The sequence below is a fragment of the Monosiga brevicollis genome, genomic scaffold, assembly GCF_000002865.3.
Source record: "Monosiga brevicollis MX1 MONBRscaffold_6 genomic scaffold, whole genome shotgun sequence".
NCBI classification, from domain to species: domain Eukaryota; class Choanoflagellata; order Craspedida; family Salpingoecidae; genus Monosiga; species Monosiga brevicollis.
The window spans coordinates 616301-632897 of NW_001865043.1; the positions used below are offsets into that span (position 1 = coordinate 616301).

Genomic DNA, 16597 nt, shown 5'->3' on the forward strand with positions numbered 1-16597 from the left:
ACACACACACACACACACACACACACACACACACACACACACACACACACACACACACACACACACACACACACACACACACACACCAAGCCGCACCTTTGACGCTTGTTGCTGGGTCTCATTCATTTTTTTTTTTTTCTCGGGATTGCGGTCAGTGAATGATTGATGAGTTTTGGCAGGCGGAGGCATGTGAACAGAGCTGCCCGCGTTCTCTTACGGAGCTGCGGGTCGTTGTTGTTGTCGTTGTTGCTACAATAGATCATGGCGCTGTTCCAGACAGTCCTTGTAGCTGCCCTGTGCACGGCGGTGGCGCTGGCCGGTGCGGCAGCCCCCACCTACCCACAATACACGGCTGATATCATCATCGAGCTCCCTTACATTGGCCTTACCGAGCCGGTTTTCATTGCCTTTGATGGCCATGCGGGCCGCAGCCGCGTCGAGTACTACAACGGTCCGTCTTTTCTGAGCGCCTTCAGTCACCTGACCGAGGCCCCGCACCTCCCAATCCGAGGTTCGTTTGCTCACACGTTGGCCTTTTCGCCCCATTTGGCGCAGGCCAGGATGTTTACATCTACCGTGCCGACATGGCACCCCACGGCAAGCTTTTCCAGGTACATTTCCGTTTCCGAGGGGCTCTAGAGGGCTGCTCCGCCCCTCATGAGAGAACCCTCAAATTGTTCCCCCCCCCCCAAAAAAAAAAAAAGTGCGCCAATCTCATGTGTTCACCTTGTAGGAGGTGCCCGAGCACACAAACGAGCGCGGCAACTTTGATGCCTGCTTCCTCACCAACGGCACCGCTGATTCCCCCATCGACGTCCTCAGCCTCATCCCCGACCTGAGCGACGCCTATGTACGATTTTCTCGCGCTCTCGTACCATATTGTGCCTCACCTCGCTACGAAATGCTTTTATCATTGACCGACCTCGTGCACACGCACACACTCGCGCGCGCGCGCGCGCTCTCTCTCTCTCTCTTTCTCATGGGTCATGGTTGTGAACACACGTGTGGGTTGGTCATAGTTGATCGGCAACACCACGTACCGCGGCCAGCCCGCCATCCACTACTCGTTCTCTTACACTGTGGGCGCCAAGAACAACCAATACGACTTTTACTTTAGCGCCGTCTCCAACTACCCCCTTGGCTTTGAGATGATGGGGCACGATGGTTCGTGGGTGGAAGTGAATAGTCCTCGTGCTGTCAACTCATGTCCAACTGACTCTACGAGTCCACTTCGTGTAGCCCCTCTTCTTTTCTATTCTGCCCCGCCTCCTTCTCCTCTGCTCACTGTGCTGGCGTTTGCACACCCAATTAGATCTGATCGGTAGCCACTACGATCAGTACCGCGTCATCTATTCCACCTTCAAGCCTTCAGTCAATGCCTCGGCCGCCTATTTTGAGCCTCGTGCCGACTTGGACTGCGGTGACTTCCCGGGTCAGCACACGGCGCCGCTTTCATCCTTGCACAATTCAACTCTCATTCTCAACTTTTGTGTATCCTTGTGCCTGCGCCACATCATACCAGGCCCCGGTTTGTCCAACAAGCACGGCTCGGTCTTGATGGTTGCCGACTACCCCACCGAGCAAGCCGTGAGTTGACCTCCCATTGCCTTGTCGTCAAAGTCTCCGCTTGTGTTTCCCGTCTTGTGCGCGTGGCATCACAACTCCTTTCTTTCGCTCGCAGCACGTGGACGCCGAGTATGAACTGCACAAGGCCCAGTTCAACAAGACCTACGACGACGCTGTGGAGCACCAGCAACGCCGCCACAACTTTATGCACAACAAGCGTTACATCGAGAGCAAGAATCGTGCCGGCCTCACCTACAAGCTTGCGATTAACCATCTTGCCGATTGGCATGTACGTCTCGAGACAAGCCCTGCTGACGTGACCGTTTGAACTCATATATAACCGATGCCATCACTGATCCTCCTTTGATTGCCGTGCGTCCTGGACAACCTTTTCACCCAACAGGATGAAGAGTTCAAGGCCCTGCGTGGTACCTACAGCACTCGTGAGCACGTATGTATAGCCGACTGGCTCGAGTTGACCCCGCTGCTTCGAAGCACATCTCGCTGAATCTCGCCGTTGCCCTCTTGATAACTTGCAGCGTGAAATGATTCCCGAGGACAAATCCATGGCTCGTCCCACCTTCGTGGACTGGCGTGAGCAGGGCGCTGTCACTGAGGTCAAGGACCAAGCCATCTGCGGCTCATGCTGGTAAGATTATCAAGCTTGCGCGCTGGTTCCGGACATGGATAGCAGTGCGATCCTCACCGTTAATTCTCCTCTCACCCACCCCTTTCTCAGGAGCTTTGGTACGGCCGAGTCGATCGAAGGCCAGGTGGCTATTCAAAAGGGTATCCTCCAACCCCTGTCTCAGCAGTCTCTAATGGACTGCAGCTGGTCCTACGGCAACAACGCGTGCGATGGCGGCGAGGCTTTCCGGTATGACTCAAAATGGCTATCTCCTATGCACACACCAACCAGAGAGAGCTAGTTTCTTTGCCACCCATCACTACCTGGTCCATTTCTGACGTCGAGTGATTGGACGTGCATTGGATATGCAGTGCTTACGAGTGGATCATGGAGAATGGCTTCATCCCGACTGCGGCCAGCTATGGCCTCTACCAGGGTGCTGATGGCGTTTGCCATAGCAAGGGCACGACTCCTGGCGCAACCCTTGCCACTTACGTCAATGTTACCTCAGCTGACATGAACACTGTCCTGGATACCCTGGCCACCAAGGGTCCTCTCGCCATTGCTATTGACGCTTCGCTGCGTGTACGTTTTCCCAAAGTCGCTGCCGCTGTTGTCGTTGTTTGTCGTTTTTTTTCTTGCCTCATTTTTTTTTTTTTTTTTTTTAAAAAAATCCCATCCTGTGCATGTAGTCTTTCAACTTTTACAGCTCGGGTGTCTATTACGACGCGGACTGTGGTAATACCACTGACGCTCTTGACCACGCCGTTCTGGCTGTTGGCTATGGCACTGACGCAGTACGTGTTTGCACCCTGCCTTGCCAACACGCTTTTGCTTCGCCAGCTTGGGTGATGCCTTCTGCGCAACTTGCTTACCTGTGTGTCCATCACCCCAATACCCTGCGCCCGCGTAATACCAGTTGGGCAACGATTACTGGATCGTCAAGAACAGGTACGACACTATTGCTCGCATTTTTATACATACACATATATTGGGTCTTGGTGCATCTCCGCCTTTTTTATGCTCCCAATGTCTGCCCCTTCCCCTCCTGTCCATCTCTCACCGTGTACATGGTGCCTGTGCCTGCGCGATGACAGCTGGTCCACGCACTATGGCGACAACGGTTACATCCTCATGTCGCGCAAGGACAACAACTGCGGTACGGTGCAAGAGTGTTGTGACTGATCGCTCAGCGGGCTGCCTCGTTCTCATCGGCACACTACTTTGCCACAGGTGTTGCCACGGACTCCCATCTGCCTGTTCTGGCCTAAGCGTCAATTGCAGCTCGCAGCATCATCCTGGAAGAGCATGCCCTTGCAGCGCGCGCCCAAGCATCAAGCAAGGGACGAACGCAGTCTTTGTAGCTTTGCTTGCGCACTCCCAACGCCACGATACCACGATTCCAATTGATTTGCGTGCACACCCATATGGTTGTCCTTCCACATCATCATCTCTCTGAGCTAACCGCTTAAATTTTGGTGACCAGACATCAACGACAGAGAAAGATGGCAAAATAAGAAACACTTGGCTCGAGACTCGCCGAGCCAGCACGTCTAGGTCTCACATGGCTAAACATCTGAGTGTTGGGCACGGTGTGCGGCGGGAACTTCGGCGCCCTCGTCTGCCGAAGTGGAAGCCGTGGAAATGGCATCGGGTGGGAGCACGCGCTGGCTATCAGGCAAGATGCTATCCGATACAACGACTGGCGTGTGGATGGTACTCATGGGCTGAGCTTGAGCGCCATCTGACGCACCATTCGTTGGAGCAACACCGGCGTCCGGCGTGCCTGCTGCGCCCTTGCTATGCGGTCCGTGGCGGGATAGCGCTTGCACAAGCGGGGCTAGACTGCTCGGCTGCTCAGCGGACTCCTTGACCGTTGCCTCAGAATCTAAATCGTCCCCGCTGGCACGTGGAGGCCGGTAAAGCGATTCACGAAGAACGGTAGACGTTCGCTTGTGGGGTGCATGTACCGGTACGTCTCCCGTGGTATTCTCGTCGCGTTTCCAAGACGGCACAACTCGAGCTGATGGTCGTCCCTCCTGTTCAGGGTCGGCATCTTCAGGAGCACCCTTGACGACTCGACTGGATGGTTGTGCATTGGGCTGGTCCGAAAGGCCTGGCTCGTCAAAAAGGGCAGGATCCAGGCGACCTCGGTTTTGTGTTCGCTGATTAATCGTGGTATATGTGGCGCCATGGACGGCTGCACAAGCAGGCAAGCGATGGCAATCCGTGCTCAGTCAATCATCCAGCGAAAGCAGGCAGCCCCCCTCCCATGCGGTCATCTTGTGGACAAGGAAAGTTTGTTGAATCGTCAAGCATGCTGGGGATACCACAGCGACACAGAACTTACTTGGCTGGGCCAGAGCTCCGGCTCCGGTGTGGCGATGGCGAAGAGCTAAAATGGTGAAAACAGACATTGAGGGAGCGGAAGAAAAGGCATTCAACGCTACCAGCCGCACCGCACACGCAGAGCCACTCGTACCTTGAGGATGGAATGGCGCAGAGCCTTTGAGTGGCAAAAAGGCCTTTTCAGAGTCTAAAATGCACGCCAGTATACAATGATGTTACTAATAGTGTGTACTGCAGCGGGCGTGTGCGGCCGCATGACGCCGCACCAAAGTCTTTGACGCGCGGATTGAGGGTTGCTTGACGCTGGGCCTCGAGCTGCTCAGCGCGCATGGCATGGAGCTCATCCTCATAATCATTGACATCCTCCTCTTCAGCCACCGTCTGAACCAGGCACGGGGCCACGGACACGCCTGTGAGCTTGCCGTCATTCCCGAAATTGTATCACCACCAGCGCAACGGGGGTTGACCCCACAAGTGCCACACACCTCCAACGGTTGACCATTTACAAGTTTCTTGACCTGCTTGGCCATCTTGATGGAGGTTTTACCCTGGTTGATTTGATGCTCGCGGTAGACGGGAATTTGATGGTGCCACAGCTCACTCTTGCCGGTGATTTTCTGACAGGCACGAGCATAAGAGAAGAAGGGTTGGTGAAACGCGTGCTGGTCACGAGGGGCACAGGGTAGATCGAGAAGACAACAAGAGAAGACAACAAGCCCAACAACTCCCTACCGGAATGGCGCTCTTGACGTAGAGAGACGCAATGCCCATAACAAAGATAACCAAGATGTTCATCAAGACCAAAGCAAAGCTGACACCGCCCAGTTCAAAGTACTCTGACACTTTTCGCTCGGGTTCGCCCATGATAGCAGCCACGATGCCAAAGCCAAAGAGCAAGCCGGTGTTCACGGCGGGGGGCAAAAGTGAGGCCGAGATGGCCACGCCAACCAGACTGCCCGTGTTGTTTCCAAGAACCGAAAGCGCAACGCCAATGCCCGAGGGAATGGCAATGCCCAAGCCCACAAGCAAACCTTCACTGGTTCCGCTATACGTCCGATCGCAGGCAAAGAAATGTTGATGAGAACTGCATATCTTGCAGGAGAAGGTATAAAGATGCGTCGGCCAGAATTGTCACAATGCTCACCGGCTACGCATAAACTCGCTGGGAAAGTCCCAACCGGGACCCCAGTAGCCTGTAACCAGGCCAAAGGCCAGACCTGCAGCCACACGCGCGGCAAAGAGTGAATAAATGTGGTCTGGCTACTTCTGCCGTCGTTGTGGGACCCGCAAGGTCAAATAGCTCAGCCATCAAGAACCAACCAGAAAAAAAGCACATGCCAAGGCCCACGGCCTCGGAAATCAGTCCTTGCCGACTGCTCGTATGGTTCCGCACACCAACGGGCCGGCATACAGCAAAGTAGACAAATAAAAAAAAACCACGCGACATGGAATCGTGTGAGCAATGTTTTGCGATTACGACGCTTTGTTGGGGAGGGCGACGAGGGAGATCCAAAAATCAAAGCGTCACACTGCACACAATGATGAAGGGCGCGTCTTGAGATCAACGTACATGAGATCAGGTTCTCGGATGGTGACGCCAAAGGTGAACGCGAGAATGGGACCCTGCAAATGCAGTGGTGGATTGATGAGTACGGCCAAGGCGCGAGCGGTGGTGGGCAATGCACAAGAAGAAAAGCAGTCTTGGCCCAATGCCTGACTGCACTTGTACTCTTTCGATGACGAGGATCGCTGCGGGACTTTGTGTGTTTGTGCAGGCAGGTATACGCCGAAACGGCAGAAAAATATGTGCGACGCACCATAAGAGGAGAAATGAGCATACTGGCCACGGTAGCCACGGTATCATCACGGCCCAGGCCCAAGGCAGCAATAATGCTAATTCACGCAAGCCAGAAGGCATGAGCCTGTCAGACAGAACAGAATCACTCTTGACCCGGCTGCTCTCATGAGCGTGTGGATGCCACAACTGTGGTGGAAACATTCTAAACTTGGGACAAGCATGGCTCGGAATCGCGAGGTGAGCCCAACCTCGCCGCAAAGCAGAGGCCGTAGTAGTCGAGTGTCAGTGCGGCGCTCCCCTTGAGACCGTTGATAATCTAGGGCATCACGACCAGCGGGGGTCAAAGACGTTGTAAGTTCGGTGCCCTCGGCTCCAATCAAACCCAAGCTCCTGAGAAGGGACGAGAGCAGCCTACCTGCACAATGGTGACTCGAGCCTTGATGTAATCACTTTTCTTGGATTCTTCATCGGGTGAGCGTTCGGGGAGACGCAATACCATGGGCATCAGGCTGGCAACAAAGCAAACACAGCGGCCATGATGAGCTGAAATACCCAGAGCCGGGGAGGCGGGGTGCTTGTGAGATAAACAAGCCTAAACTGAACAACGCCGTACCCACCCTAGCATCGTATTAGAGTTGGCTTCGCCAATGCCTAAGTCCTGAATGATGGAGAGGAGCCGCTCCGTAGTTTCACCGGCGAAAGATGGAATCCAAACCTGCATTGACCAAACCAAAGACCCGCCAAGCCAAGAGAGTGAGACCCCTCGTCGAGTCTGGAGAGCAACGACGGAGAAGCAAGAGCAGGGGGAAGGGGACAAGGTCGGCAAATGATGAAGGTCGATGACCGGGCCAACACACCGTCATTTGGGTGTTGTCCACTGTCGAAAAGGTGGTTTGAGCGCTGGTTGAGTCGGAGACCAACGCGTTATCAGCCCTGGCCATCTCTGGGCCTTCAATCTCAGACTCTTGCCAAATGGCATCCTTGATCTTGGCTTGGGCCAAGGCCTCGCGCAATTTCTATCATAATGCAGCACGGCGCGGGTGACTGTTGGGCTGACAGCTGGCAGCTGGCGACTTTGGCCAGACGGACACTCGACAAGATAGGCAGGCCATACGTCAAGCAGAAAGTGAGCTTCCTCCTTGGTCTTGGCATGGCGGTCAGTGTGCCGAAAACGATAAATCTTGTGCGCCTTCTTGAAGGAGACAACGAGCATCTCCGGGGCCGACATGGCGGCGGTGCGTGCAGAGCTGGAGCTCAACCCTTCACAGCCTGGTCGGGGAAACAGCCAGTGCCAAAAGTGGTCAGACCAAGGTCAAGCAAATGCCACAACGAATGCAGCCAGGACCCCCTTATCGACCAATGCAAGACCGCCAGAGGAGAGCGAGCGGGCGAACACCTTGCAACTCTGGACCCGAGTCACAGCTCGCACCTGACAACACTCCGATCGGCGAAAACGTCGCAGCACCTGACTCTCTCTCTCTCTCTCTCTCTCTCTCTCTCTCTTTCTCTCTCTCTCTCTGTGTTCTCTTTTCCTGTGTCTTTGCTCTTTACTTCTCTCTTTCTCAAACCGACCAAACCAATTCATTCTTCTCTGGTCTCTCTCTCTCTCTCTCTCTCTCTCTCTCTTCTTCTTGCTGCAACCCAAATGTCATCATGTTCCTGCTTTCGTCTGTTTTGTCAGATAAGATTATAGCGCACGAACGCAGTGAAATCTTCTCTTGCTCTGTTGATGTTTTATTTTGTTTTTTTGGTACAAGTCAAAGAAGGATGATGGTGCTGGTTTTGCTGATCCCCTTGCTCATGGGCGGCGTCGTGCATGGGCAGGGCCCGTATGGTCAGGCCAAGACGCCGGCCATGGGCTGGCGCAGCTGGAACTGTTACCATGCCGACATTGATCAAGGCAAGATGGAGAGCGTCATGGCTGCCATGGTTAACCGAAGTCGGCTGGTGGTCGGGCAGCCCACCAGTCTGCACGATCTAGGCTATCAAGATGTGGGCCTGGACGACAACTGGCAAGCCTGTGGCGCCGGCCATCAAGGTAGCTTTTTTTCAGAAGACGGCACACCACTCATCAATACCGATCGCTTTCCCAACATGACGGCCATGGTGGAGCACGGTCATGCACTTGGACTCAAGGTGCATGCATCTGCGATCCTGTCTCGTCCAATGCCATCGCCGTGCAAGAGCGTTGCAGGGGCTCACGAACGGTAGCATCTGCCTAGGTGGGTTGGTACATGAACAACTGCATCTGCTCCGTGACCAACATTACGGACACGGACTTTGTGGATCGCATTTACAAGGGCTTTGTCAACGCGCTGACGCGCTACGGCTACGATGGCGTCAAGCTCGATGGCTGCTCTCAGTTCAAGGACACGCACTATTGGGCCCAGCTCCTCAATGCGACGGGCCGCAAAGTACGTCAGACACGTGATCCTTGCCACATGTAGCAATCCCGCCTTCAATCGTGCACGCTGACCTATACTGTTCTGACCATGGTTGTATGGTTGTGCGTGTGCACATAGGTGTTGGTCGAAAACTGTCACAACACGGCGCAGCCTTCCGATCCCAGTGCTACCTGCGATTTCAATTGGTACCGGTGCGTGCAAAATCTGCCTTGTCCCATCTCGCTCTGGCCCACCTCTCTTTGCTTGGCTCATGCAACGCCGCTGCGATGGGGACTAGCACGAGCACCGACATTACCTCAACTTGGAGCTCCGTGTTCAGCAACCTCCAAACAACTGTTCAGTACCAAGGCCAGGCACCCTTGAGTCACCCGTCGTGTTGGGCCTGTAAGCCGTTGTTTCTCTGCCCGGGGGGGGGCACTTTTCTCAAGCCAAGGCTGTTATGATGGTTGTCTTCGTGCCTGGCTGTTAGGAACGCAATTTTTGTTTACTTGGCTTTGCTTTTTTTTTTTTTTTTGCATGTAATTGGTTCGGTTTTGTTTCTCACGTGATTGGGTATGCCGATGCATTGGTAGACCCGGATATGTTGGAAGTGGGGAACCTGGGCACCTATGAGGAAAATCGCGCGCACTTTGGTGCTTGGTGCGTCGTGAGCTCGCCCCTCATCTTGGGACTTGATTTGCTTGATGACGTCCGAGTGGATGGCATCTGGGACATTGTATCAAACCGGGAGGCCATTGCTGTTAATCAACAATATGCGGGTCATCCCGGTACCCGGGTGCACGTTTGGAATGACACGGCGCCCCCTCCACCAGTGGTGATGGGCACGACTGTCTATGCTGTGGCTTGCGACGATGCGGACATGACACAGCAGCGGTGGTCGTACGATTCAGAGACGGGCAGGGTAATCTCCCCCCAAGAGCTCTGCCTTTCCGGCGCAGACAGCAGCCACGTGCAAGTGAAGGAGTGTGACACCAGTGACCCTGCTCAGCGGTTTGATTTCAACTTGAACAAGCCTGCAGGCTTGTGCAGCCACGGCTCAACCACGTGTTTAGATATTTGGGCTGGCAACGGAGAACCGGCTGGGCCTCAAGTTCAAATGTACCCCTTTCACAATGGTAGCAACGAGCTTTTTACACTCACTGACCTCGGCCAACTCAAGTCGGCAGACGCCCTGTGTTTGGCAGCACGGGCAGCAGCCCCAAGCCCCGTGGTCACCGTCCAGGCTGAAGCCTGGGCCAAGCCGCAACCAAATGGGAGCGTGGCCCTCTTTGTGGTCAACAACCTGCCGGCGGGCACCTCCAACCTGACGCTCACAGTCGACTTTGCATGGCTTGAGGTGTTTACCACAGCAACGCGTTTTGCGGTGCGGGACCTTTGGCAACATGTCAATGTTGGAACGAGCTCCGAGTCACTCGAGGTGGCTGGCCTGGGATCTCACGACAGCGCCTTCTACCTCCTGACGCCAAGTACATAAGAGTTTGACGGAGACTACATAAGAGTTTTGTCGCTGCCTCTGCCCCCCTTCAGTCGATAACATGAACCTGGCATCATATCAGAGGTCGGAACCGTCCTTTGTCGAACCAGCACCACAAAGCTTCCGGGTACATCGATTGGATGGTCTCAGGCATGTAAGCCCGGTCAAGGGACTATGCAACACGGTCAAATAGCAGACATCAGGGGTTCAAGGAATGACGGGAGGATAAGGAACAGGACGCCCTTGTTCCGGTCTGTTTAATGGGCGCGCTGCGCTTCAGGGAGGACGTAGTTCGAGGCCGTCGGTTGCCATAATTGCATGATGGTACGCTATCGGCACAACGTTGTGCATGAGTTTTGTTGGCTAGACGACCATGCAAGACAAGGCAACTTGCAAGAAATGCGCACGCTGTGGCCATGCACTAAGAAGAAGAGTAAAATTGTAAAAGGACAAGCATACCTGGCGGCGAACGAGGTCGAGCTGCTCGCGACCGTTCTGGAGCAAGCGCTCCACGGCAGCCGGGTCCTGCTCGGTCGCATGCAGCTTGAAGCCCTGACGGATGCGACGCTTGGCGTACTCCCTGCAGACGCGGCACCGGCTTTAGTGAGCAATGTAATCCAAGGATACCCTGTTTGAGAGCGTCAAAACGCACCGCATGTTGTAAGCGGCCAGGCCCTGAGCCTCCTTCAAGAGTTGGCGATACAAGCGAAGGGTCGACATGCTGCCGATGGGTGGTCGAGAAGTGTAGTTGGTCGCAGGACAGGCGCGTCGTATTCCAATCTATGTTGGGCAGAAGCGTGAATGCAGCCGTACAGCGCAACCCCCCACTAGACCACTGCATTCTTCCCAACCAGCGCCCATGACCATCATGCGACCCGAAATCGACAGCCGCGCCGACTCACACCGACCTGCGCAGCTGCAGCAGCAATAGCAACAGCAACAGCAAAGAAATGAGCGTCAGCATGCCCCAATCTTAACTTTACCTCTTGTAACTTGATCCGTTGATGCGACACATCATAACGTTCTGCCATGACGTTACGCCACATTACATCCCTGACTTGGGATGCTGTGTTGTTGTGTTTTGATGTTTTAGTGTTGTACATTGGTGTTGTTGCGCTTTCCCCTTCATTGCCGGATGGAAGCGCAAAGCCTGCATTTGCCTGGTCCTTGGTTCAGGCCCCGCTGGTTTTTTTTTTTTTTTTCGGTGAACCTTGGGCTTCCGGGTCGCGCAGGGCGTGTTTGCTCGCGGTACGGCTGTTGGCACTACTTGTTTCAGTGCCCTTTGTTGTCAGTTTGGCTTGGCGCCACCTCTGTGGTATGTGGGGTCATCTGCGACGCACACACATCACACAAAACGACCGCCTTTTTGGACACCTGCTTGACGACTCCAGCCAACTCGGCGCGCACACTGCACACTGCGCACGAGGTGAAATAGACATCTCACACGTGCCAATTGCTCCCTGCCGCAGACATTGGGTTTTGCAACTGCCAGCCGTCATGTTGCGAGCCGTGACTCGCGTGGGCTGCGCGCTGCGCCTGCATACTGGTAAGTTCAGCCCATAGCAGGCCCACCACACACACACCCTTTCGTTTTTTTTTCTCTCTCTCTCCCTCTTTCCTGTCTGGTGGGATAGCAAGGTGGTCCACCATGACCCGGCTGTTGCCTGTTTTGCGTTCACCGTGGCCTCGCATACCCACGACTCATGACAATATTCATGGCCCGTGCTTTATCGCTGCCCGCGCTTCTTGCGGCACCTCACTAGTCGTGGCCGGGTCAGCCGTTGGCTCGACACCTCGTCAGGTAAGATGCGACCCCTTTAATCTTGTGGTTTTTCCAGGCACAACCAGCCGTCATGGTTGCACTGGCATCCCTTTGGCTCGTTGTCCTCATTGAACTGAGAAGTGAGGTAGTTTCTTTCAGCTTAAGTCTTACTCGACATGGCCTGCAACCTCCACCTTGATCACAGGCAGGCTTTCACACTTTGCGCCGCCTTCTGGCTGACCCACCCAAAGGTGCTCAATGGGTTGAATGGGTTTTGTTCTTCTTTTTTTGTTTTTTGTTGTTGTTTTTTTTTGTTTTTTTCCAGGCACCAGCGGGTGATCTTGCATTCTCCCTCTCACTCCGAAACTACCAACTTTGGGTGTGCGCCTTGCCTTGTGCATGTAGGGTTTGAGAATTTTTTTCCTCGTCGCTCGGGTCCACGCCGCACAACTGACGTGAAACGCGGCGAGTCACGTCAGGACAACTCGGGTAGCAAATCCGAGGCCAACGCAGAACGCTCAGCCCGCTCCCGTAAAGGCAACAATAACAACAACGACAAGGGTGGCGACAAGGGTGGTCCTGAGAAGGAGCCCCAAGATGAGATTCTCAAGTGGCTGCAAGATCCCAAAAATCGCCCTCTTCTCATCACGGCTGGCTTTCTCGGTATCACCAGCCTTTTTGTGTTCTCATCTGAACCCAACATGCGCGAAATCAATTGGCAAGATTTCCGCCGCAACTTCCTCGAGACTGGCCGGGTACGTGTGCCCCTGTACTTTTATGCGCCTCCAATTTTCGGGCTTAGGCAATATGAGTGACTGTGCTTTTGCACACTCAAGCCGCTATTGCCCAAGGGGGTGGTATTTCTGTTTTTTGTTTTATGTTGGTTTGGTTTGTCTCGGTTTATTCATATGCGCATGCGAAATCGCTTGTGCACCGTTTTTGCACACAATGCCTGTGGTATATCCTGCAGGTGGACCATGTCGTGGTAGCAAATAAGGCAGTGGCCAAGGTGTACGCGCGCGATTCGCCGGATGTATGTTGTCGCGCGCTTCATTTACCACGTCATGAGTTGGCGTGCGCCGTGCCCATCACAAGGGCTTGACTTCGTGTGCTGTGCTGTCTCACCTTTGCTTGCGTGGGCGTGCTGTTTGCAGCCTTCCCACCCCGTCGCCTACTTTACCATTGGCTCTGTGGAGTCTTTTGAGCGTAGCTTGGACGGTGCTCAGCGTGAGCTCGGTGCCCTGCCGTCACAAATGGTTCCCGTTTCTTATGTCTCCGAAACCAATGTGGCGTACGTGCCAGCTGTCCGCTGTCGTACCGTTTCTTTATGATACTTTGCTCTGCCATCAACGCTTTGACATAAATCTAACCGAGCATGGGTGTTTACCCAAACTAGGCGAGAGATTTTAAAGTTTGCACCAACCCTGCTTGTGGTTGGCGTTATGATCTACTTTTTTCGCCGCGCCAGCAGCTCTATGACCGGTGGCATGGGTGCACCCGGTGGACGAAATGTAGGTCAAGCATTCCACCATGGCTGTCCCTCTCGCTTCCTCGTTTTCTTGGTTCACTCATGTTTTTGTTCGCGCCAGGGCATCTTTGGCTTTGGCAAGAGCACTGCCAAGCAACTGAATAAAGAAACCAACATCAACATTGGCTTTGATAATGTAGCTGGTTGCGAAGAAGCCAAGGTTTGTAACTCTGCTTCCTTGTGTCGAATCTTCTCTGACGCTGCCTCTCGAGTGTAGGGGAGCTGAGCTCATGAATATACCATGCCTTTGGCCTTGCACAGGTGGAAATCATGGAATTTGTCAATTTTCTGAAAAACCCGGAACAGTACGAACGCCTGGGTGCCAAAATCCCAAAGGTCAGCTGCATTGGTTCACATTCGCGATTTCAAGCATTATTAGTACTTGGACAAACTCAGACCTCATCTCAATATCGCTCTGCATCAAGGGCTCGGCCAACTCACGCCTGCTTTGTATGCGTGCGCTCAGGGTGCAATTCTGTCGGGCCCGCCCGGTACTGGTAAAACACTTCTGGCCAAGGCCACGGCTGGTGAAGCTGACGTACCGTTTTACTCAATCTCGGGTTCGGAGTTTTTGGAAATGTTCGTGGGCGTTGGCCCTGCTCGCGTGCGAGACCTCTTTGCTGAAGCCCGCAAGAATGCTCCCTGCATCATCTTCATCGATGAAATTGATGCCGTCGGTCGTGCTCGGTAAGAACTGTTACTTGAAAATACGCACTGGCTTGGTGGGTGGGGGGGGGGGGGGGGTCCCCTTTTTTTTTCCCTTTTTTTTTCCCTTTTTCTTTCCCTTTTTTTTTTTTTCCTCTCTTTCCTTCTCTTGTCTTTACGTGTGAGGCCCCAACCTTGAACCCCCCTCGCCCACGCGTGGCACATCTCATTTATTTTCACCCTCCCCTGAATGCATCTCGGGCGTGTTCAGCTCCAAGTCGGGAGGCTTTGGCGGTGGCAATGATGAGCGTGAGAATACTCTGAACCAAATGCTGGTCGAAATGGACGGCATGAACAGCTCCGACAGCGTTGTTGTTTTGGCCGGCACCAACCGCCCCGATGTACTCGATCCTGCCCTCCTTCGCCCTGGCCGTTTCGATCGCCAGATCACCATTGACTTGCCCGACATTAAGGTAGCCCTCCACCCCCGTCTTTGTTTTCCTCCCTTCTGTGCTGTGGTACCAGCGGCTGCCTTTTTGCCACCCAAATCACCCACAGATTCGTCTTGAACGTACCAAATAGGGACGCCGTTCCATCTTCAATGTGCACCTCAAGCCAATTTTGGCCTCGTTAGACAAGGCTGACCTTGCTAAGAAGCTCGCAACTTTGACTCCTGGCTTCTCAGGTAAACCACCTGCAGCCAACTTCCCTTCCCCCAAGCCAAGGCCCATCCAACCTTTTGCATGTGTCTCTCATCTTCTGTACCTTGTGTCGTCTGCTCACATGAACACCGAGACCAGGTGCTGACATTGCCAACGTCTGCAACGAGGCTGCTCTGATTGCAGCCCGCTACCTTGCCCCCGAGGTCACCCTGCAACATTTTGAACAGGCCATTGAGCGTGTCATTGCCGGATTGGAAAAGAAAACACGTGTGCTCTCCCAGGAGGAGAAGCGCACCGTTGCGTATCACGAGGCCGGGCACGCCGTGTGTGGTTGGTACCTTGAGCATGCCGACCCGCTGCTCAAGGTGTCCATCATTCCGCGGGGCTCGGCTGCGCTGGGCTATGCACAATACCTCCCTCAAGAACGTTTTCTGTTCTCAACACAACAGGTATTTTTATCGTTTATCTTTACTTTTTTTACTTCGGGTGCTTGCCTTTTACTCAAGCTCACATACGCCGTAGCTCTTGGACCGCATGTGCATGATGCTGGGCGGACGAGTGTCGGAGCAAATCTTCTTTGAGCGCATTACGACGGGCGCGCAGGATGATTTGCAAAAGGTCACACGTCTAGCATATTCACAGGTATGCGTTCGCATCGACGCAAGCTCCTCCTGCACCCATCATGCGGTCCCTTCTGCCGTATCTTCTTGACTGCGCTGGTTTACAAAGCTTTGGGGCTGCCTCATGCCAACTCGTGGTTTCGCGCACAGATTGCCGTGTATGGTATGAACACCAAGGTAGGCAACCTCTCATTCAAAATGCCAGATGACAACGAGCCCGCCTTTGATAAGCCTTACTCAGAAGCCACGGCCCAAATGATCGACGAGGAAGCCCGCAACCTTGTGCAGACGGTGAGGTCATCGTGTCCGCCACGTCCAAACTTTCTGAAGCGTTTACTCGGTGTGCGCACTCATGTAGATCTCGTGGCGGCTTGCCACACTGCGCACGCTGTCCGCAGGCATTTACGCGAACGTTGGAGCTTTTGACCGAGAAACGCGATGCCGTTGAGAAGGTGGCACAGCTTCTTTTGGACCGTGAGGTCTTGAGCCGACAGGACATGGTGGACCTTCTGGGCACGCGGCCTTTCAAAGAAAAACGTGTGTAGTGATCAATGTGTCTCGCAAACCCGTGCTTGTCGGCGAGCTTTGCTCTTACCAAACTGTTGCGTCTGCTTGATCCCGCTTTTCCATCTGACTAGATGACTACGATCAGTTTATGGAGGATGCTGGCAGCGACGACCAAGAAGTGCAGCTGCCTCCCGGCCTTCGCAATCTCGAGCGCGAGAGCGCCCAAAAAAGGCACGATCGTGATGCAGACTCGGAGAGCAAGGCATCGACACACGACCAGCCTCCGCGGGCATGAAAAGAACGTGTGCGTGCACACGCTGACAAGATGGCCAAAGACAAGGGCCGCTGAGCGGGCGCCCGACCTACAGGCCTGGGTTTCGCACTGGCAAGTGACATGCTTCAGACGTAACCCAACACAAATTAACGTCCTACTTTTGTTTTACAAGACCAGACCATGGCCGTGCCATACCTGTGTGTGTTCTGCTCCTTCTGGAAATGTCTCGTTTCCAGCAAGAAACAAAGGCCACATCAGACAAGGTCAATTATCAATGGTCTCAACGTTTTAACCAGCAAAAGCATTGAAAAGATTATTACAAATTAGGGCCCCAACAAAGCACAATCACAAGACATGACACGAATGCAGCCGAGTAGTG

General features: G+C 54.0%; 4 protein-coding genes across 4 annotated transcripts; 3 read left to right on the forward strand and 1 right to left on the reverse strand.

The window, feature by feature from the left end:
• Positions 1 to 261: 261 nt before the first annotated feature.
• On the forward strand, positions 262 to 3379 carry MONBRDRAFT_16217 (uncharacterized protein; the record flags this gene model as incomplete). Its single annotated transcript, XM_001744446.1, has 13 exons — positions 262 to 455; positions 512 to 563; positions 734 to 850; positions 1020 to 1164; positions 1313 to 1491; positions 1682 to 1855; positions 1970 to 2009; positions 2062 to 2215; positions 2306 to 2443; positions 2566 to 2779; positions 2887 to 2991; positions 3114 to 3145; positions 3292 to 3379. 13 exons carry the CDS (start codon positions 262 to 264, stop codon positions 3377 to 3379), a joined length of 1632 nt encoding a protein of 543 aa, XP_001744498.1.
• Positions 3380 to 3649: 270 nt separating this feature from the next.
• Positions 3650 to 7613, reverse strand: MONBRDRAFT_31852 (uncharacterized protein). Its single transcript, XM_001744643.1, has 15 exons — positions 7456 to 7613; positions 7199 to 7357; positions 6959 to 7056; positions 6757 to 6850; positions 6590 to 6657; positions 6361 to 6436; positions 6114 to 6166; positions 5864 to 5916; positions 5688 to 5760; positions 5276 to 5588; positions 5029 to 5160; positions 4810 to 4924; positions 4677 to 4730; positions 4545 to 4589; positions 3650 to 4394 (listed from the first exon to the last, which is right to left on the reverse strand). Exons 1-15 carry the CDS (start codon positions 7567 to 7569, stop codon positions 3763 to 3765), a joined length of 2079 nt encoding a protein of 692 aa, XP_001744695.1. The 5' UTR covers positions 7570 to 7613; the 3' UTR covers positions 3650 to 3762.
• Positions 7614 to 8174: 561 nt separating this feature from the next.
• MONBRDRAFT_3278 (uncharacterized protein) lies at positions 8175 to 8677 on the forward strand (the record flags this gene model as incomplete). The annotated part of the gene is made up of 2 exons (XM_001744447.1): positions 8175 to 8477; positions 8564 to 8677. Coding segments are annotated over 2 exons (417 nt in total), but the record flags the coding sequence as incomplete, so codon positions are not given.
• Positions 8678 to 13046: 4369 nt separating this feature from the next.
• On the forward strand, positions 13047 to 16239 carry MONBRDRAFT_16146 (uncharacterized protein; the record flags this gene model as incomplete). Its single annotated transcript, XM_001744448.1, has 12 exons — positions 13047 to 13277; positions 13386 to 13493; positions 13572 to 13670; positions 13772 to 13846; positions 13977 to 14197; positions 14427 to 14628; positions 14738 to 14840; positions 14956 to 15266; positions 15340 to 15459; positions 15588 to 15728; positions 15836 to 15974; positions 16076 to 16239. 12 exons carry the CDS (start codon positions 13047 to 13049, stop codon positions 16237 to 16239), a joined length of 1914 nt encoding a protein of 637 aa, XP_001744500.1.
• Positions 16240 to 16597: the final 358 nt, after the last annotated feature.